General features: G+C 37.5%; 1 protein-coding gene across 1 annotated transcript in view; it reads left to right on the plus strand.

The window, feature by feature from the left end:
* EXOC6B (exocyst complex component 6B) overlaps positions 1-22,031 on the plus strand; it is a 675,781-nt gene that overhangs the window by 399,717 nt on the left and 254,033 nt on the right. The window contains 1 exon segment of the mRNA XM_070476359.1: positions 17,709-17,843. Coding sequence (XP_070332460.1) covers positions 17,709-17,843 — 135 coding nt within the window.

The following is a 22,031-nucleotide window of genomic DNA, read 5'->3' on the forward strand; positions in this document are numbered from 1 at the left end:
AGCCTTGACATACTGCTTTTCCTATTTGGAACCAGTCTGTTGTTCCATGTCGAGTTCTAACTGTTGCTTCCTGATCTGCATACAGGTTTCTCAAGAGGCAGATCAGGTGGTCTGATATTTCCATCTCCTTCAGAATTTTCCACAGTTTATTGTGATCCACACAGTCCAAGGCTTTGGCATAGTCAATAAAGCAGAAATAGATGCTTTTCTGAAACTCTCTTGCTTTTTTGATGATCCAGCAGATGTTGGCAGTTTGATCTCTGGTTCCTCTGCCTTTTCTAAATCCAGCTTGACCATCTGGAATTTCATGGTTCACGTATTGCTGAATACAAGTCCATTTAACATTTGTTATAAAGCTGGTTTTGTGGTACTGAATTGTCTTAACTTTTTCTTGTCTGAAAAGCTTTTTATTTCTCCATCAATTTTGAATGAGATCTTTGCTGGGTACAGTGATCTTGGTTGTAGATTTTTCCCTTTCACTACTTTAAATATATCCTGCCATTCCCTTCTGGCCTACAGTTTCTGCTGAAAGATCAGCTGTTAAGGGTATGGGGTTTCCCTTATATATTGTTGCTTCTCCCTTGCTGCTTTTAATTTTCTTTGTTTGTGTTTAGTCTTTGTTACTTTGATTTGTATGTGTCCTGGCGTGTTTCTCCTTGGGTTTATCCTGTATGGGGCTCTTTGTGCCTCTTGGACTTGATTGGATATTTCCTTTTCCATGATGGGGAAATTTTCATCTATAATCTCTTCAAAAATTTTCTGATCCCCTTTCTTTTCCTCTTGTTCTTCTGGGACCCCTATTTCAAATGTTGGTATGTTTGATATAGAGAGAGTGTCTTCAGCTCTTTTCATTCTTTTTACTTTATTCTGCTCTTCAGAAGTTATTTCCACCATTTTATCTTCCAGCTAACTCACTGGTTTGTTCTTCTGCTTCAGATATTGTGCTATTGATTCCTTCTACACTATTTTTAATTTCAGTAATAGTGTTCTTTGTCTCTGTATGCTTATTCTTTAATTCTTCTAGGTCTTTGTTAACTGATTCTTGCATTTTCTCCATTTTGTTTTGAAGGTTTTTGATCATCTTTACTATCATCATTCTGAATTCTTTTTCAGGTTATTTTCTTATTTCCTCTTCCCTGATTTGAACTTCTGTGTTTCTTGTTTGTTCCTTCATTTGTTCAATATTTCTCTGCCTGTTCATTTTTTTTCTTTTAAAGTTATTGTGTTTTAGGTCTCCTTTTCCCAGGCTTCAAGGAAAGTTGATTCTTTACTTGCAGAAAGTTGAATTCTTTCTTCCTTTTGGTTTCTGCCCTCCCAACTTTGGTCCCATGGTTTGTGTGAGCTTCATATAGGGTGAGATTTGTGCTGAGTTTTTGTTTGTTTGTTTGTTTTTCCTCTGATGGGCAAGGGTGAGTGAGGTGGTACTCCTGGCTGCTGCTGATTGGGTTTGTATTATTGCTTTGTGTGTTGTTTGGATGAGGCATCCTGCACGGGGTGCTGCTGATGGTTGGGTGATGCTGGGTCTTGCATTCGGTGGTTTTCTTTGTGTGAGTTCTCACCACTGCGTGCTCCCTACGGTTATTTCTCCGGTCGTCTAAGGTCTTCGATTCAGTGCTCCCACTCCAAATGCTCGGGGTTTGATCTCTGGTCAGGAACGAAGATTTCACAAGTTGTTTGTTATGGTATTAAGGGAGAGAAAAATATCCAAAAACAAGAAGCCAAAGATGAATCCCAGATCAATGACATTTACAATATCAGGTAAATAATAATTAAAATAATGAAATATACACATATGCATATACACCCATGAACAACATGAAAACGATCCAACAAAAATCAAGTACAGTTGATTGATCCAGTGAACAAAGGAAATCAAAAGTTATTTTTACCAGTTAAGAACAAAACTAACTTAAGCACAAACTAGAAAACAAGACTAAAGCAAGGTGCCAAGTGGGGAATAAAGGAATAAAAACAAAAGTAACAAATATGTTGAGAGGAAAGAAAATTAAGAAAAGAAAGAAAGAATAGATAGGCTGAATTAAATAGAGGTAGATGATTTATATACATTAAAGATTAACTGCAAGGGGAAAAGAACAATAGTAAAGGCAAATGAAGCAATAATTGTATAAAAAATATAATAGGTTTTAAAAAATTAAAATTAGAAAAAAAGAGAAAAGTATTCTTGCCTGGAGAACCCCATGGACAGAGGAGCCTGGTGGCCTACAGTTAGTAGGGTCGCAAAGAGTTGGACATGACTGACACAGCTGAGTACCCACACATGTACCGTAGTAATGTGAGTTGTAAACAGCAGGGGGAACTGGGTGTGGGGTATTTGGGAACTCTTTGCAACTGTCTTGTAAATATAAAACTATTCTACATAAACTGTTTATTTATATTAATATTTTTAAAGAATGGAAAGAGAGGAATTGGAGACAGTGTGTATAAGACAACTCTTCCTTGAAATTTTGTTACAAAGGTAGGTAAGGAAATGAGGTCATAGCTGGCAGTGGAAGTCGGTTAATTAAAAAAAAAATTGTAATAGCAAAAGTAACACCATGTTATTTATGGTGAGAATCATACAGTAGAAAGCAAAAAGTTGACGATGTATGAGAAAGGGGAAAATCTCCAGAATACTGTACTTGAGTAGGAGAGAGAGTTTAGAATCCCATTAACAGTTAAAGGAATTGGTTTTAAGTAGTATGAAGTTCACCTCTGACAACAGATGAGAATCACAGTATGTGGATTGCAGATGGTGGTAATTGTGTATATGTTATGATAGAATTTTCTGAGTGACAGTCTTCAGCTAAAAGTGGATTTCTAGTACAAATGTTGGGTTTAAGTTTTCTCTGAAGAAGAGAAGCTATCTCTGGGCACTGGAAAAGAGAATTACTTCATGAACGGTAATGTGGTTATTTCATAGCATTATGTGCACACTTTGGCTAGTGGATATGAAGTAAAGTGAGGCTAGCCAGCCTAGTTATATATTTTATTCAGCCATATAAGCCATATTTAGCTGAATCTGTATATAATAAGCAGTAAGTTCATATCAGTAATAAAGTTCCTATGAAATTGGTATATTTTATACTTGATACTTTATATTGTTGTTGTTGTTATTCAGTTGCTAAGTCTTAGCTGACTCTTTGCAACCCCATGCACTGTATCATGCCCGGGTCATCCATCCTTTACTATCTCCTGGAGTTTGCCCAAGTTCATGTCCATTGAGTCAGAGATACTCTCTAACCATCTCATCCTCTGCCACCCCCTTCTTTTTATTTTTTACATATATTTTCTCTTCTCCTTTTGCCCTTGAAGAATGAGTTGCTTCATCGCAATAGGCGGCCAGTGTATTGGAGCATCAGTTTCTGTAACAGTGCTTCCAGTGAATTTTCAGGGTTGATTTTCTTTATGATTGCCTGGTTTGATATCTTTGTTCCCAATTTGTAACCAGCCCATTGTTCCATGTCCCGTTGTAACTGTTGCTACTGTATGCAGATTTTGTCCAAGGCAAGTAAGGTGGTCTGGTATTCCCGTCTCTTGAAGAATTTTCCACAGTTGTCATCCACACAGTCAAAGGCTTTAGTGTAGTCAGTGAAGCAGAAGTATATGCCTTCTGGATATGGAGATACCATATTATCCTGCAATCGCATTCATGGGCTTATATCCAGAAAAAACCATACTTTGAAAAGATACATGAACCCCCCATTGTTCATAGCAGTACTATATACAATCGCCCAGACATGGGAACAACCTAAATATCTATCAACAGATAAATGGATAATGACGATGTGGTATATTTGTACAAAATATTACTCAGCCAAGAAAAAAAATAGTACCATTTGTAGCCACAACGACGGACCTAGTGATTATGATACTAAGTGAGATAAGTTAGAGCAAGACAAATATCATATATCACTTATGCATGGGATCTAAAAAGTGATACAAATGAACTTATTTTCAAAATTGAAACAAGTTCCGACTTAGAAGCTTATGGATACCAGAGGGGAATGGTGAACAGAGGGTATCAACTAGGAGGTTGGAATTAACACATATATACTACTGTATGTGATATATGTAATCAATAGACACCTACGGTATAGCCCAGTGAACTTTACTCAATCCTGTGTAATAACTTACATGGGAAAAGAATCTGAAAAATATTATATATATATGTGTGTGTTTATAACAGTCACTTTGATGTACACTTGAAACTAACACAATGTTGTAAATCAGCTTCATTTCAATTTAAAAAATTTTGAAGTAAGTTTTAAAATAAGGTTGGTTTTTTTTCTAAGCCTTTTCTTTTTTACTACAGAAATTTGAGAACAATGTTGTAAAGAGAAAGGAAATAAACCACAAGTTTGTTAATCTCAATATATCAGAGAATTAATAAATTTGAAAGAAGGTTAAAATGAATCAAAGGATAGTCTTCCTGTATTAAAAATGTACTGATTCCCACCAACAGTGTAAGAGGGTTCCCTTTTCTCCACACCCTCTCCAGCATTTATTGCTTGTAGACTTTTGGATAGCAGCCATTCTGACTGGTGTGTAATGGTACCTCATTGTGGTTTTGATTTGCATTTCTCTGATAATGAGTGATGTTGAACATCTTTTCATGTGTTTGTTAGCCATCTGTATGTCTTCCTTGGAGAAATGTCTGTTGAGTTCTTTGGCCCATTTTTGGATTGGGTCATTTATTTTTCTGGAGTTGAGCTGGAGGAGTTGCTTGTATATTTTTGAGATTAATCCTTTGTCTGTTGCTTCATTTGCTATTATTTTCTCCCAATCTGAGAGCTGTCTTTTCACCTTGCTTTATAGTTTCCTTTGTTGTGCAAAAGCTTTTAAGTTTCATTAGGTCCCATTTGTTTATTTTTGCTTTTATTTCTGAAATTCTGGGATGTGGGTCATAGAGGATCCTGCTGTGATTTATGTCGGAGAGTGTTTTGCCTATGTTCTCCTCTAGGAGTCTTATAGTTTCTGGTCTTACATTTAGATCTTTAATCCATTTTGAGTTTATTAGTACAGCCACTATGGAAAACAGTGTGGAGATTTCTTAAAAAGCTGGAAATAGAACTGCCATATGACCCAGCAATCCCACTTCTGGGCATACACACCAAGGAAACCAGATCTGAAAGAGCCACATGCACCCCAATGTTCATCGCAGCACTGTTTATAATAGCCAGGACATGGAAGCAACCCAGATGCCCATCAGCAGACGAATGGATGAGGAAGCTGTGGTACATATACACCATGGAATACTACTCAGCCATTAAAAAGAATTCATTTGAATCAGTTCTAATGAGTTGGATGAAACTGGAGCCCATTATTCAGAGCGAAGTAAGCCAGAAAGATAAAGACCATTACAGTATACTAACACATATATATGGACTTTAGAAAGATGGTAACGATAACCCTATATGCAAAACAGAAAAAGAGACTCAGATGTATGGAACAGACTTGTGGACTCTGGGAGAAGGAGAGGGTGGGATGTTTCAGGAGAACAGCATTGAAACATGTATATTATCTAGGGTGAAACGGATAACCAGCTCAGGTTGGGTACATGAGACAAGTGCTCGGGCCTGGTGCACTGAGAAGACCCAGAGGGATCGGGTGGAGAGGGAGGTGGGAGGGGGGACTGGGATGGGGAATACATGTAAATCCATGGCTAATTCATATCAATGTATAACAAAAACTACTGTAATGATGTAAAGTAATTAGCCTCCAACTAATAAAAATTTAAAAAAAATAAAATAAAATAAAATGTGACATGTTTAGGTGAGATAAAAAAAAAATGTACTGATAGGCTTAAAATATAAATTAGACTTAAAATTATTTATTTATCACATATGATAGAAATATATCTTCAGTTAAATCCCTACTCAAATACTATTTCCTTAAGGAGATTTCCTTGACCACCTACTCTCAGAATAGCTCAGATCAAGCAAAGGAGAAAAGGAAAGATATTCCCATTTGAATGCAGAGTTCCGAAGAATAGCCAGGAGAAATAAGAAAGCCTTCTTCAGCGATCAATGTGAAGAAAGAGAGGAAAACAACAGAATGGGAAAGACTAGAGATCTCTTTAAGAAAATTAGAGATACCAAGGGACATTTCAGGTAAAGATGGGTTCGATAAAGGACAGAAATTGTATGGACCTAACAGAAGCAGAAGATATTAAGAAGAGGTGGCAAGAACACAGAAGAACTGTACAAAAAAGATCTTCACGACCCAGATAATCATAATGGTGTGATCACTCACCTAGAGCCAGACATCCTGGAATGTGAAGTCAAGTGGGCCTTAGAATGCATCAGTACGAACTAAGCTAGTGGATGTGATGGAACTCCAGTTGAGCTATTTCAAATTCTGAAAGATGATGCTGTGAATTTGCTGCACTCAATATGCCAGCAAATTTGGAAAACTCAGCAGTGGCCACAGGACTGGAAAAGGTCAGTTTTCATTCCAATCCCTAAGAAAGGCAATGCCAAAGAATGCTCAAATTACCGTACAATAGCACTCATCTCACACGCTAGTAAAGTAATGCTCAAAATTCTCCAAGCCAGGCTTCAGCAATACGTGAACTGTGAACTTCCAGATGTTCAAGCTGGTTTTAGAAAAGGCAGAGGAACCAGAGATCAAATTGCCAATATCCGCTGGATCATCAAAAAAGCAAGAGAATTCCAGAAAAACATCTATTTCTGCTTTATTGACTACGCCAAAGCCTTCGACTGTGTGGATCACAGTAAACTGTGGAAAATCCTGAAAGAGATGGGAATACCAGACCACCTGACCTGCCTCTTGAGAAACCTGTATGCAGGTCAGGAAGCAACAGTTAGAACTGGACATGGAACAACAGACTGGTTCCAAATAGGAAAAGGAGTACATCAAGGCTGTATATTGTCACCCTGCTCATTTAACTTATATGAAGTGTACATCATGAGAAACGCTGGGCTGGAAGAAGCACAAGCTGGAATCAAGATTGCCGGGAGAAATATCAATAACCTCAGATATGCAGATGACACCACCCTTATGGCAGAAAGTGAAGAGGAACTATAAAGCCTCCTGATGAAAGTGAAAGAGGAGAGTGAAAAAGTTGGCTTAAAGCACAACATTCAGAAAACTAAGATCATGGCATCTGGTCCTATCACCTTATGGGAAATAGATGGGGAGACAGTGGAAATAGTGTCAGACTTTATTTTTGGGGCTCCAAAATCACTGCAGATGGTGACTGCAGCCATAAAATTAAAAGACACTTACTCCTTGGAAGGAAAGTTATGACCAACCTAGATAGCATATTAAAAAGCAGAGACATTACTTTGCCAGCAAAGGTCCGTCTGGTCAAGGCTATGGTTTTTCCAGTGGTCATGTATGGATGTGAGAGTTGGACTGTGAAAAAAGCTGAGTGCCAAAGAATTGATGCTTTTGAACTGTGGTGTTGGAGAAGACTCTTGAGAGTCCCTTGGACTGCAAGGAGATCCAACCAGTCCATCCCAAAGGAGATCAGTCCTGGGTGTTCATTGAAAGGACTGATGCTGAACCTGAAACTCCAGTACTTTGGCCACCTCATGCAAAGAGTTGATTCATTCGAAAAGACCCTGATGCTAGGAGGGCTTTGGGGCAAGAGGAGAAGGGGACGACAGAGGATGAGATGGCTGGATGGCATCACTGACTCAATGGGCATGAGTTTGAGTAAACTCCGGGAATTGATGATGGACAGGGAGGCCTGGCATGCTGTGATTCATGAGGTCACAAAGAGTCGGACATGATTGAGTGACTGAACTGAACTGAACCATCCCCTTATCCTTGCTTCTATTAATAGTATCCCCAGTGCTTATTACCACCTGTTGTTGTTGTTATTCAGTTTATAAGTCATGTTCTGCTCTTTGCAACCCCATTGTTTGCTGGTTTCTCTGTCCTTTGCTATCTCCTGGAGTTTGCTCAAATTCAAGTCCATTGAATTAGTGATGCTATCTAACCATTTCATCCTGTTCCACTCTCTTCTACTTTTGCATTCAATCTTTTGCAGCATCAGGGTCTTTTCCAATGAATCAACTCTTCACATCAGATGGCCAGAGTATTGGAGTATTCAGCTTCAGCATCAGTCCTTCCAAATGAATATTTAGGGTTGATTTCCATTAGGATTGACTGATTTGATCTCCTTTCAGTCCAGGGGACTCTCAAGAGACCTCTCCAGCAGTACAACTAGAAAACATCAATTCTTCAGCAGTGATCCTTCTTTATGGTCCTGTTCTCACATCCATACATGACTGCTGAAAAGACCAGAGCTTTGACTGTATGGGCCTTTGTTGGCAGTAATAGCTCTGTTCTTTAATACACTGTCTAAGTTTGTCATAGCTTTCCTTTCAAGTAGCAAGCATCTTAATTTCATGACTACAGTCACCATCTGCAGTGATTTTAGAGCCCAAGAAAATAAAATCTGTCACTGTTCCTACTTTTTCTTCTTGTATGTGCCATAAAGTGATGTTAGTTTTTGTAATGTTAATTTTCAAACCAACTTTTTCACTCTCCTCTTTTACCCTCATCAAGTTCTTCACTTTCTGCCACTAAAATGGTATCATCTGCGTATCTGAGGTTGTTGATATTTCTCCTGGCAGTCTTGATTCCAGCTTTTGATTCATCTAGCTCAGCATTTCACATGTTGTACTCTGCATATACATTAAATAATCAGGATGACAATTTACAGCCTGATCGTACTCCTTTCACAATTTGAACCAGTCCATTGTTTCATGTCTGGTTCTGTTACTTCTTGACTCACATATAGGTTTCTCAGGAGACAGGTGAGGTAATCTAATACTCCCATCTCTTGAAGAATTTTCAACAGTTTGTTGTTATCCACACAGTCAAGGGCTTTAGCATAGTCAGTAAAGTAGAAGTAGATGTTTTCCTGAAACTGTTTGGCTTTCTCCAAGATCTAATGAATGTTGCAATTTGATCTCTCTTTCCTCTGCCTCTTCAAAACCCAGCTTATACATCTGAAAGTTCTCAGTTCATGTACTGCTGAAGCCTAGCTTGAAGGATTTTCAACATAACTTTGCTAGCATGTGCGATGAGCACAGTTGTAGTTGGGACATTCTTTGGCATTGCTCTTCTTTGGGATTGGAATGAAAACTGACCCTTTCCAGTCCTGTGGACACTGCTGAATTTTCCAAATTTTCTGGCATATTGAATACAGCACTTTAACAGCATCATCTATTAGGATTTTTAAATAGTTCAGCTGTGATTCCATCACCTCTAGCTTCCTCATAGTAATGCTTCATAAGGCCCACTTCACTTCACACTACAGGATGTCTGATTTTAGAAGAATGATCACACCATTGTGATTATTTGAGATTATTCTGTATTTTCTTGCCACCTCTTCTTAATCTCTTCTGCTTTTGTTAGGTCCTTATCAATTCTGTTCTTTATCATGCTCATTCTTGCCTGAAATATTCCCTTGATCTCTTCAGGGTTTTTGAGGAGATGTCTAGTCTTTGCCCTTTTATTGTTTTCCTTTGTTTCTTTGCATTGTTCATTTAAGGAGGTCTTCTTATCTCTCCTTGTTATTGTCTGGAACTCTGCATTCAGTTGGCTGTATCTTTCTCTTTCTCCTTTGCATTTCTCTTCTCTTCTTTCTTCAGCTATTTGTAAAGCCTCCTTGGACAACCATTTTGATTTCTTTCATTTCTTTTTCTTTGGGATAGTTTTGGTCACTGCCCCCTGTACAGTATTACAAACCTCTGTTTATTGTTCTTCACACACTCTGTCTACCCAGTCTAATCCCTTGAATCTATTTGTCACCTCCACTGAACATAATGTAAGAAATTTGATTTAGGTCATACCTGAGTGTCCTGGTGATTTTCACTACTTTATTCAATTTAAGCCTGAATTTTGCAATAAAGAGGTCATCATATTAGCAGTAGTCAGCTACGGGTCTTAGTTTTGCTGACTGTGTAGAGCTTCTCCATCTTTGGCCTCAAGGAACGTAATCAGCCTGATTTCAGTGTTGACCATCTAATGATGCCCATGGGACTTCCCAGGTGGCTCTAGCGGCGAAGAACCCCTCCTGCCAATGCAGGAGACGGAGGTTTGACTGCTGGGTTGGGAAGATCCCTTGGAGGAGGTCATGGCAACAGAGTCCAATATTCTTGCCTGGAGAATTCCATGGACAGAGGACCCCGGCAGGCTACAGCCCATACGGTCACAAAGTGTCTTACATGATTGAAGCAATTGAGCAGCAGAGCAGTCGTAATGTCCATGTGTAAGGTCATCTCTTTGGTTGTTGGGAAAGGTATTTGCTATGACCAGTGTATTCTTTTGTTTAAACTCTGTTAGCCTTTGCCCTGCTTCATTTTGTATCCCAGACCAAACTTCCGGTTGTTCCAGTTATCTTTTGATTTCCTACTTTTGTATTCTAATCCCCTATGATGAAAAGGACATCATTTTTGGTGTTAGTTCTAGAAAGTTGGTCCTCATAGAACTGGTCAGCTTCAGCTTCTTTGACATCAGTGGTTGATGCATAGACTTGGTTTGCTGTGATATTGAATGGTTTGCCTTGGAAATGAATTGAGATCATTCTTTCTTTTCAGGTTCCACCCAAGTACTGCATTTTGTACTCATTTGTGGACTGTGAGGGCTACTCTACTCCTTCTAAGGGATTCTTGCCCATAGCAGTAGATATAATGAATTAAGTTCGCCTGTTCCTGTCCATTTTAGTTCACTCATTCCTGGGATATTCTGTCTTGCCATCTCCTGCTTGACCATATCCAATTTACCTTGATTCATGGACTTAACATTACAGGTTCCTATGCAATATTGTTCTTTACAACATTGAATTTACTTTTGCCATCAGGTACAACCATAAGTGCTCATCGTTTCCACTTTGTCCCAGCTGCTGCATTCTTTCTGGAGCTATTAGTTATTGCCCTCTGCTCTTCCCCAGTAGCATATTGGACACCTTTCTACTTGGAGGGCTCATCTTCCAGTGTCCTATCTTTTTGCCTTTTCATACTGTTCATGGGGTTTTCCAAGCAAGAATACTGAACTGGGTTGCCATTTCCTCTTCCAGTGGACCACAAATTGTCGTAACTCTTCATTATGACCCATCCATCTTGGGTGGCCCTGTATTGCATGGCTCATAGCTTCATTGAGTTATGCAGGCCTCTTTGCCATGACAAGGCTGTGATCCATGCAGGTTTTACAATGAATGAAAGGATACTCTGCTTCTTTATGAAGAATTTAATGATATAAAGGCTTAAAATATAAATTAGACATAAAAGAATTTATTTATTACACATGACAGCAATATACCTTCACTTAAATTCCTTCTCAAATATTATTTCCTTAAAGAGGGCTCTTGACCACCCTATCTCCAAGTAGCTCAGATAGATTAATACCATCCCCTTGTACCTCCTTTTTCTCTCTTCTATTCCCCGTGCTTACTACCACCTGCTGTCATACTATGTGTTTATATGTTTATGTGTTTACTATAATCTCCATGAAACCAAGGACTTTGTCTTGTGTATAATTATGTACAACCCTATCCCAGTTCCTGGGCATATAGGAATTGTTAAGTAATGAAAGAGAGAAGAAGGGGGAAAAAAAAGTAGGTAGGTAGGTTTTCAGTGTAAAGTTAAAGAAATTTAGAGGGGCTGGTAGTTATACCATATGGAACACATATTTTTATGGTTATAATCATGCCCTAGGGGACCCGAATAAATGACCAATGCTTTGCGTTCTCCTTTTCTTTTTAATATAGTTTAGATTGATGACCATGTGGTTCTGTCCTATGTTATCTCCCACGTATCATTTGTTTCCATTCCCTATTGTTAATAGCAATGATATTGCTAATATTATGTTAAAACATTGTATACAGAAGTTTTTCAAATATAAGCTTTGTATTAGTCCTTTGAATTCAAAACCAGTAATTCCAAGTATTTTAATAGTTTAGGTATTTACCATAGAGATGGTATAAAATGGGTAGCTGACACAGCTTTTTATACCCTTACTGAGGTGAAATGGAGATAAAATTCCTTGAAGTCTTAGGGATAGCTTATATTTGTGAATGAGAAATAAGACTGTTATTTAGTTTTTTATCTTTTCTATCAGTAGTTGAGAGGCATTGGTGGGTAAAAACAGTAATTTTCTTGGCTTGGATTAGTCCTTTTGAAACTTCAGTATACTAAATTATCTGTTTTGGGGGACAAGGTAATGTAATATATCCTAATATAAGTAGATGTGTATACTTCAGAAGTAACTTATAATCGGGAATGGAGACCTCTTCTTGGAATTTAAGGCTTAGTTTTGAACTGTTAAAGATTATGAAGACATTTTCTTTCCTGGAGTTTGTCAGGAATATGAATACCTATCTGTGATCATAGTTCGGCCTCTGCTGTGGTGTTTGGAGCAAAGTTGAAGAAGTGACACCTATAGGCTACTCTGTGCCTTCTTTATTAGATTCGCTCTGATTTTAGGAAGGAAAGATTCTCCCCACCCATCCACACACAAAAAAATAATGTCCTGTTTCTTAATGGTTTTTCATCTAAGTAACTTCTGTCATTTAGTTGTGAGAGGTGTTTATTTACTTTTTGGTGGTTTTGTTTTGTTTTGTTTTGTGTACAGTTTTCATAGAACTCCACTTTATATGAGATATAACCAATATCTTAATACAGTATTAGTTCCATATTCTTGAAACAATAGGACAGTTTAGATTGCTGCAGTGATATATTTTTAAAAGAGAGTGGGTAGTATGGGTTAAAAATATCAAAGGAGCTCAAACTCTGATGGAAGTTGATATAAGAAATTGCTTCATTTCACCCTTAAGTTCAAAATAACTCCCAAAGCATCTGGCTTCACATTTGTAAATGCCCTTTTAAGGATTTTGGTTAGCTGTCATTCAGAAGTAGAGATCACTTAGACCTCATTAACAGACAGATATTCCCTTTGAAAATGACATGGTATCTACTGTAATCCTAGAGTGTTTTAATAGTCTCTTCTATGCTCAGCAATGAAACATTTCAAAAGTGACTGACAGCCAATTGATGTAATTCATGGTGATCTTTTGTGTTGACAGATCTTTAAAAAGTCATGGGAAATTACTACTGTACCCAGTGAAGCCGCCTCCTTTTTTTTAAAACTGTCAATATCCTGCAAAACATGACAATTTTCTCTTTGACTGCCACTGTTTTTTATTTCTATAATATGACACGATTTCTCCTTATTATTAGGATTTCTTTTGATAGATAGAATGTGTTCCCTATTGGTAATGCTCATTTTAAAATAGAAAATTTTTGGTTCCCCAAATTAACTCTCTTACTTTTCTAGCTTCCACATCAAGACAACCTTTCCAGTAGCCACATTCCCACTCATGAAGAAGAATGATTTAATGTATAAAATTAAAATTTTTAAACTGATTTTAGTCCTTCTCTGAAGAAGAAACACATTGAAAGGAAGAGGGTGAGAAATCACTTATTTTTGTGGGTGTTTTTCTCTAAAGCACTCTAAAGTTAAAAAGCTGATGTTTTGGGTAATTTTATAGGTGACAGAATTTTCTTCCAAAATTCAAACTATCGAATGGATGGAAGGGACCTAGATGTGTGCTAAGTTCCTTCACTCGTGTCTGATTCTTTGAGACCCCATGGACTGTAGCCCACCAGGCTTCTCTGTCCTTGGGGGTTCTCCAGACAAGAATACTGGAGTGGGTTGTCATGCCATACTCCAGGGTATCTTCCTGACACAAGGATTGAACCCATGTCTCTTATGTCTCCTGCATTGGCAGTCGTGTTCTTTACCACTGCCCCCTCCTGGGAAGCCCAACCCTGGGATCGAACCCAGGTCTTCCACATTGCAGGCAGATTCTTTACTATCTGAGCCACCAGGGAAGCCCAGAAAGAGCCTAATGATTAATATGAACTTGTCTGATGAATTGTGGGAAATAGTGCAAAGACTTAGTCCCATTGTTGCCCTAACTTATCTTTCTTAGAACTGGGTCTTTTATCTTTGCCATTATGTTTCAAAAGTAGCTGTTTTTGGCTGATCCTTAGGGGGTAGAAGTTACCTTTTCCTTACTTGAATCTGTGACTAAAGCATTATGAGTTGACATGTATTTTTGGAGAATTAATTGTGTATTTGGCCTTGTGCTGTGTTCTGTTTGAGGAGGTTGTTGTTCAGTCGCTGAGTCATGTCCTACTCTTTGAGACTGCTTGGACTGCAACACACCAGGCTTCCTGTCTTTCACTATCTCCTGGAGTTTGTTCAGATTCGTGTCTGTTGAATCAGTGATGCTATCTAACCATCTCACTCTCTACTGCCCCCTTCTGTTTTGCCTTCAAGCTCTACCAGCAGCAGGGTCTTTTCCAATAAGCAGGTTTTTCAATTGGAGCTTCATCTTCAGCATCAGTACTTCCAATGAATAGAATATTCAGCCTTGATATCCTTTAGGACTGATTGGTTTGATCTCCTTGCTGTCCAAAGGACTCTCAAGAATCCTCTCCAACACCACAATTAGAAAGCATCAATTCTTCAGCCTTCTTTATGGTCCAACTTTCACATCCGTATATGACTACTAGAAAAACCATAGCTTTGGCTATATGGACCTTTGTCAGCAAAGTGATGTCTCTGCTTTTGAATACACTGTCTAGGTTTATCATCGGTTTCCTTCTAAGGAACAAGTGTCTTTTAATTTCATAGCTGCAATCACTGTCCGCTGTGATTTTGCAGTCCAAGAAAATAAAAACTGTCACTTTTTCCCCTTCTATTTGACATGAAGTGATGGGATGGGATGCCATGATCTTAGTTCTTTGAATGTTAAGGTTTAAGCCAGCTTTTTCACTCTTCTCTTTTATCTTCATCAAGAGGCTGTTTAGTTCCTCTTCACTTTCTGCCATTAGAGTGTTATCATTAGCATATCTGAGGTTGTTGATATTTCTCTCAGCAATCTTCATTCTAGCTCGTGTTTCATCCAGCTGGGCATTTCTCATGATGTACTCTGCACATAAGTTAAATAAGCAAGGTGACAATACATAGCCTTGACATACTCCTTTCCCAGTTTTGAACCAGTCTGTTGTTCTGTCCCTGGTTCTAACTGTTGCTTCCTGACCTGTATACAAGTTTCTGAGACAGGTAAGATGGTCTGGTACTCACATCTCTTTAAGAATTTTCCAAAATTTGTTGTGATCCACACAATCAAACTCTTTAGTATTTCTGATTATGGTCCTATTAATAATTTAATTTATTATTCCACAGCTTAATGCAGTCACTTTTACTGGAGTACAATTCCGTCTTTTAAACATTGTTTTGGAATATTATTTGATTTTAAAAATGTGTAGTACCTCCCTTCATCTTTAACTCCAATTTTCCCCTTCTGTCATCTACTCAGTCTTCTCTGAATTATTATCTCACTAGACTGAAAGAAGATACAAGTTCTTTCATAGCCTTAAACACCAAAACTCCCTTGCCTACCACAACCCTATCCCTAGACATATTCTTGTGAAAATGAAAAGTTAAAGATGTTGAAAAGAAAGGTAAAAAAGGGTTCCATTTTACTTTCTCTTTGTGTTTCTTTTTGGCTCAGGAATGTGAATAGTTTTTTATAGCTGAAATACATAGTAGGTATCAGTCATTAAAAAATTTAACTTAATTTTTTACATACGGTAGAATCAAAGCATGGAGATGTATAGTTGATGTCAGCCCCTGAATCTGATATTTCAGCCTAATATACATAACAATGTAGTATTCCAGGGCTGCAGTCTTAGCTTATGCTAAGAGGCACTGTCTGAAATCATTAAGATGAGACCATAATTTGAAGGTTGATGACTTGGATTTGAATCCCAGTTTAATTTCATTTTTTGTTTCTCTTACTGTAGAATGGAAGTAATAATTATGCCCACTTACCTCTTCAGGTTGCTAGGAGGGTGATGTAAGAAAATGAACTGTGAAGTGGTTTAGAAAGTTTAATTCTACTGACAACAGTTTTCTTCTTTATCCTGCTCTCGAAGAAATTTACAGATGGCTTTTTATCTTACCAGTACTGCCTTCTTTAAGGATCTCTTCTGTAAGGAAAGGAAAATAATATTAACAAAAGAATATTTAGTCTTCATAATAAGTGTGAGTTAGAAATTATTATTAATATTTTACAATTAAATAAATAGACTTAGAGAAGACAAGAAACTTTGTCAGTATCAACAATTTGTAAGTAGTTGCTCCCTGGTTTCTCTGACTCCCGTGCTCATGTTTTTTTCTTTCATAGAAGCTGATGTAGTTTGTTTATATACTGCAACTGTTCCAAAATTCCTATGTTCATTGTGCCTTATTTTGAAACTTACTGTCATTTCAGTCATTCTTGTTCTTTTAATGGGAGTTTATTTTATTCATTTGACAATTATTTATTTCCAGGTTGTATGCTAAATACTATCAGTTTTTTATCTTAGCCTTGAAAGAGATGGAACTAGCAAACCACCTGACCTGCCTCTAGAGAAACTTGTATGCAGGTCAGGAAGCAACAGTTAGAACTGAACATGGAACAATAAGACTGGTTCCAAATAGGAAAAGGAGTACGTCAAGGCTGTATATTGTCACCCTGCTTATCTAACTTATATGCAGAGTACATCATGAGAAACGCTGGGCTGGAGGAAGCACAGGCTGGAATCAAGATTGCCAGGAGAAATATCAATAATCTCAGATATGCAGATGACACCAGCCTTATGGCAGAAAGTGAAGAAGAGCTAAAGAGCCTCTTGATGAAAGTAAAAGAGGAGAGTGAAAAAGTTGGCTTAAAGCACAACATTCAGAAAACTAAGATCATGGCATCTGGTCCCATCATTTCATGGCAAATAGATGGGGAAACAGTGGAAACAGTGGCTGACTTTATTTTTCTGGGCTCCAAAATTACTGCAGATGGTGATTGCAGCCATGAAATTAAAAGACGCTTACTCCTTGGAAAGAAAGTTATGACCAACCTAGCAGCATATTGAAAAGCAGTGACATTACTTTGTCAACAAAGGTCCGTCTGGTCAAGGCTATGGTTTTTCCAGTGGTCATGTATGGATGTGAGAGTTGGACTGTGAAGAAAGCTGAGCACTGAAGAATTGATGCTTTTGAACTGTGGTGTTGGAGGAGACTCTTGAGAGTCCCTTGGACTGCAAGGAGATCCAAACAAATCCAAGCAAATCAGTCCTGGGTGTTCATTGGAAGGAGTGGTGTTGAAGCTGAAACTCCAGTACTTGGTCACCTGATATGAAGAGCTGACTCATTTGAAAAGACCCTGATGCTGGGAAAGATAGAGGGCAGGAGGAGAAGGGGATGACAGTGGATGAGATAGTTGGATGGCATCACTGACTCAACCGACATGGGTTTGGGTGGACTCGGGGAGTTGGTGATGGACAGGGAGGCCTGGCGTGCTGCGGTTCACGGGGTCACAGAGTCGGACACGACGGAGCGACTGAACTGAAACTGAACTGAGTCTTTATTTTGAACCAAAGATACGAGTTTAAAATAGTGACAATTACTCCTATAGTAGGGGGAATGCTAGATTCTTTGGGAAGTCAGGGAAGTCTTCATAGAGGAAGTGATACCTAATCCTGTGCTTTCACAATAACTTTTATAGAATACAGATGGCCTCTGTCATCATGCCTTTTGTTTTTCTTGTACCAGCAGATTCATAATGAGCCATGCATCCAAGGTTAAATAGTCAAATGACCTTACATGTTCTTGTTCTTTTCTAGCTTGTCCAGATTATTATCAATACAACACACTTGGAGAAATCCTGTAAGTACTTGGAAGAATTTATCACCAATATCACTAATGTCCTTCCAGAGACAGTCCACACTACCAAGCTGTACGGCACCACGACTTTTAAGGTGAGGAAGCCCTGCAGTGCTCTAGAAGTGCTTTTGGTGAGCCGGGGCATCATACCTAACCTGGCTTTGTTTGGCCCATAAGTCACTCATGGTCTTGAGAGTAAGTCCTTATTATTTCCTTAGGGAAACAAATACCAGTGCTTGTTTTGGGGTGTTTAAAAAGGGTCTATAGTTGTATTCACTGAGTCTTCCTTATATTTCATACATAAAAATGACTGTTTTCCTCTATTGACTGCCTGGCATTCAAGAAGTCTTAAGTTTGGTCTAGGAAATGGTGGTTATAGCTGAAATCAACAGCAATTAAAATTTTAATTTAGCCATCTTCTCTTCTCTGTGTCCTATTTTTAGTCTTTTTTTTTTTTTTAATTTTTTTTTTTGGTCTTTTTTTTTTTAACCTTACTAGAACATGATGTTTTCGGATTCTGTTGTTATTCTTATTATTTGATGATTTCAGTTTTGGAGCAAGTATATGTTTTGAAATCCAGAAGTTGATATGAATTAAATATGAAGTTATAGAGTTGAAATTTTGTTCTTTTTTTCTCTTTATTGGTACCTTCCCTTGAGAATAGATTTAAGAGTACAAATCAAATTTGATTCATGTTGCTTATCATATTTTATGAGATATAAAAATTGTTGGTATGATCTACTTTTTTTCTAAGAAAAAAGATGTGAAAGAACCTGTCCAAAGCAATCTTGAGAGAGGAGAACAAAGCTAGAAGCATTACACGGTCTGATTTCAAAATGTATTATAAAGCTCTAGTGATCAGAATGGTATGGTATTGACATAAAAACAGAGATAAAGATCAATGAAACAGATTGCAGAGCCCAGAAATAAACATGCATATATGGTCAATTAATTTAATACAAAACAGCCAAGAATGTATAATGAGGAAGGGATGGTCTTTTCAATAAAAGTAAATCAAAATCACAATGTGATAATTCATCCCACGTGTTAGAATAGCTATCAGTAAAAATACAAGAGATGATAAATACTGGCAAGGATATGCAGTAAAGGGAACACATGTACACTGTTGGTGGGAATGTAAATTGATATAGCCACTATGGAAAACAGTGTGGAGATTCCTCAAGAGATTACAAATAGAGCTTGTAATCTCTTGAGGAACCATATGACCTGGCAATTCTGCTTCTGGGTGTGTATTCAAAGAAATTGGAAAATTGTATTTCAGAGTTATATATTGTTTCATGTTCATTGCAGGAATAATCACAATAGCCATGATATGGAAACAGTCTTCAGATAAGTGGATAAAGAAATGTTATATATATATGTATACACATGCACACACATGTATTCTCTGTATATGTATTGATATCTATATGTATATATATATGAATATTATTCAGTTATGAAAAATAAGGACATCCTACTATTTGTGATAATGTAGATGGGCATTATGCTAAGGAAAATAAGCCACACCGAGAAGGACAATTACTGCCTTTGTATGTAGAAAAGTTTTTAAAAAATTAGTAGAAAAGTGGTTGCCAGGTACTAGAAGAGTGGATTAGGCAATAGAGAGAAGTTGGTAAGGAGGAACAGACTTTCAGCTTTAAGAGGAAAAAGAGCTAAGGAGCTAATGTAAAGCATGGTTTCTGTAGTTGATAGTACTGTATTGTATAATAGGTGCTAAGAAAATAGAACTTAAATGTTCTTATAGAAAAAAAGGTAGTATGTGAGGTGATGAATGTGTTAAATAACTAGATGATGGCAAAGAAATCCTCTCACAATATATATGCATATTCAGTTCAGTTCAGTTCAATCGCTCAGTCGTGTCCGACTCTTTGCGACCCCATGAATCGCAGCACGCCAGGCCTCCCTGTCCATCACCAACTCCTGGAGTTTACTCAGACTCATGCCCATCGAGTCGGTGATGCCATCCAGCCATCTCATCCTCTGTCGTCCCCTTCTCCTCCTGCCCCTAACCACTCCCAGCATCAGGGTCTTTTCCATTGAGTCAACTCTTCGCATATTAGGTCACCACAATGTATAGTTTTAAATATCTTATGATTTTGTTTTCAGTGAAGCTGAAAATAAGGAAAAAATGGGATGTGTAACAACCGATGTATTCTTTCTCTGTGTTTATCATTAAATTGACTGCTAGATGAGTTACACATTTATGATGTGACCTTGGATTATTTCAAATTATCTATAAAATTACTTACAATAGAATTCATTATACATGGTTTATATTTGTAGCTTGTAAACTTTTCAATAATGTCTCATTGTATTAATATTGATTCTCTTTTAGTGAGGGATAGACTTATTTTATCAAGAGGCCCCAAGTGTTAATATGAAAATATGACAAGAAATTTAAGAGTTTCAGGATGACTTTCCTTAGGTAATTTAATAGGAATTATAAGTATTCTTAAATATTATCATTGTTATGGAACATGGGTAATAATATTATCAAAAAGTATTTCTACATGATTTCTACATGTGGAATCCAAAATTTCTCCATGAAAGAAAATGAGGTGGGGACTTACAGTTGAGTGTTGAATAGAAAATAGGAGCGAGAATGTGATGTGCATTTTTAGTTGTTTACTCTATGTATGTAATATAATTACATACATATGTATATACGAATATGTAATATGTACTACTGTTCTTCCTCTAACCCATTTTAATTTTCTTATTTCAAGGACTTTTCAAATTATGGTTAGAAATACTCCCAGAGGATGACTTATGTATTTTGCTGTTGTTCCAGCATTAAAATTGCTGAGGGAAAATTAAAGGCAGACAGGAAGGCATAGAGGTTGAGCAGCCAGTTAAATACTTAGTAAAGGAGAATTTCTGGAGACCACTAAAGGTCATGTTGACAGTGCTTATTGGAAACACTGATTTCTTAAAACACATTGAAGGCTTATTTTTACCAGGACTGGTTCAAAGCAGCTAACCCAGAACTCAGTATAAACATGGCAATTATAAGAGCTTCATATTGTGTATTTTCCTAAGCTACTGTTTCCAGAAAACTTCCCCTTGCAGATGGAAACCTTAATGCTGAAAATGGGGCAAAAATAATCAGAAGGTCTTCAAGGTATTTTCTTGCAGAGTTCCTTCTTGTTTTTACCATATGTGACCTAATCAAGCTGATATTCTTAGCTTTCCTTGTTTATAAGAATTCCCTCACTCACTTACAAAATAAAATGAAGGTATTTTACATCATAAACATTGCCTGTGTACCTACTATTAAATAAGGTAGAGTTTGGGGTAGAAGAAGAGAAAATACTTAGTTCTTTAGTTTAGAGTTTATAATCTATAGGGAAGACAGTCACTATAAATTCTGTAAAGAACTGTGCAAAACAAAATGCTAGAATAATACAATAAATACATTAAACTTCTCCCTTATTCTAAAAGTTTTTATAAAGCATCTGTTACATACCTGGCAGTAAACCAGTCTCCTGGCTTTACATAGCTTATATTCTAGTGATGATAGATGACACACAAACAAAAAATTTAATAAAGTATCAGGTAGTGTTAAGAACTAGAAAGAAAAAGAAATGATCTGAATGAAATCAGAAATTGAATCACTTGGATTTCTGATAGATAAGCATTCTAGTCAGAGCTAGGTCTTCCTAGGTGGCTTCAGTGGTAAAGAACCCACCTGCCAATGCAAGAGATGTAGAAGTGGGTCGGGAAGATCCCCTGGAGGAGGGCATGGTAACCCACTCCAGTATTCTTGCCTGGAGTATCCCATGGACAGAGGAGCCTGGCAGGGTGCAATTCATAGGGTCTCAAAGAGTCAGACAAGACTGAAGTGACTCTTAGCAGGCACTCATGCATGCATGTCGGAAGTTACAGTGTAGTAGAAGGTATTATGTATTCAAGGTGGTCAGTATGCAGAGGGGTCAGTCTGGCAATGCTGTATGTATCATTTGTGGTAGGAATTGTAAGAGACAAGATTGTTAGGAATCATATGACTTCTGGATTTTAGGCCACAGTAAGTATTTTTTATTTTATTTGAAATGAAATATGAGGCTATAAGAAGACTGGAAATGGTGGTGATAACCTGATTTTATAATGGGTAACACTGGTTGCAATGTGGAAAATATAGGATAGGTCAGTAAGAGTAGAAGAAGGAGCCCAATTTGAAGGTCATTACAGTAGTCTAGGTAAGAGAGACCGATCATTTGGACTATAGTAGCAGGGATAGAAGTGTAAAGAAATATTTTTGA

This window comes from Odocoileus virginianus, chromosome 2, assembly GCF_023699985.2.
Source record: "Odocoileus virginianus isolate 20LAN1187 ecotype Illinois chromosome 2, Ovbor_1.2, whole genome shotgun sequence".
In the NCBI taxonomy this organism is placed as follows: Eukaryota; Metazoa; Chordata; class Mammalia; order Artiodactyla; family Cervidae; genus Odocoileus; species Odocoileus virginianus.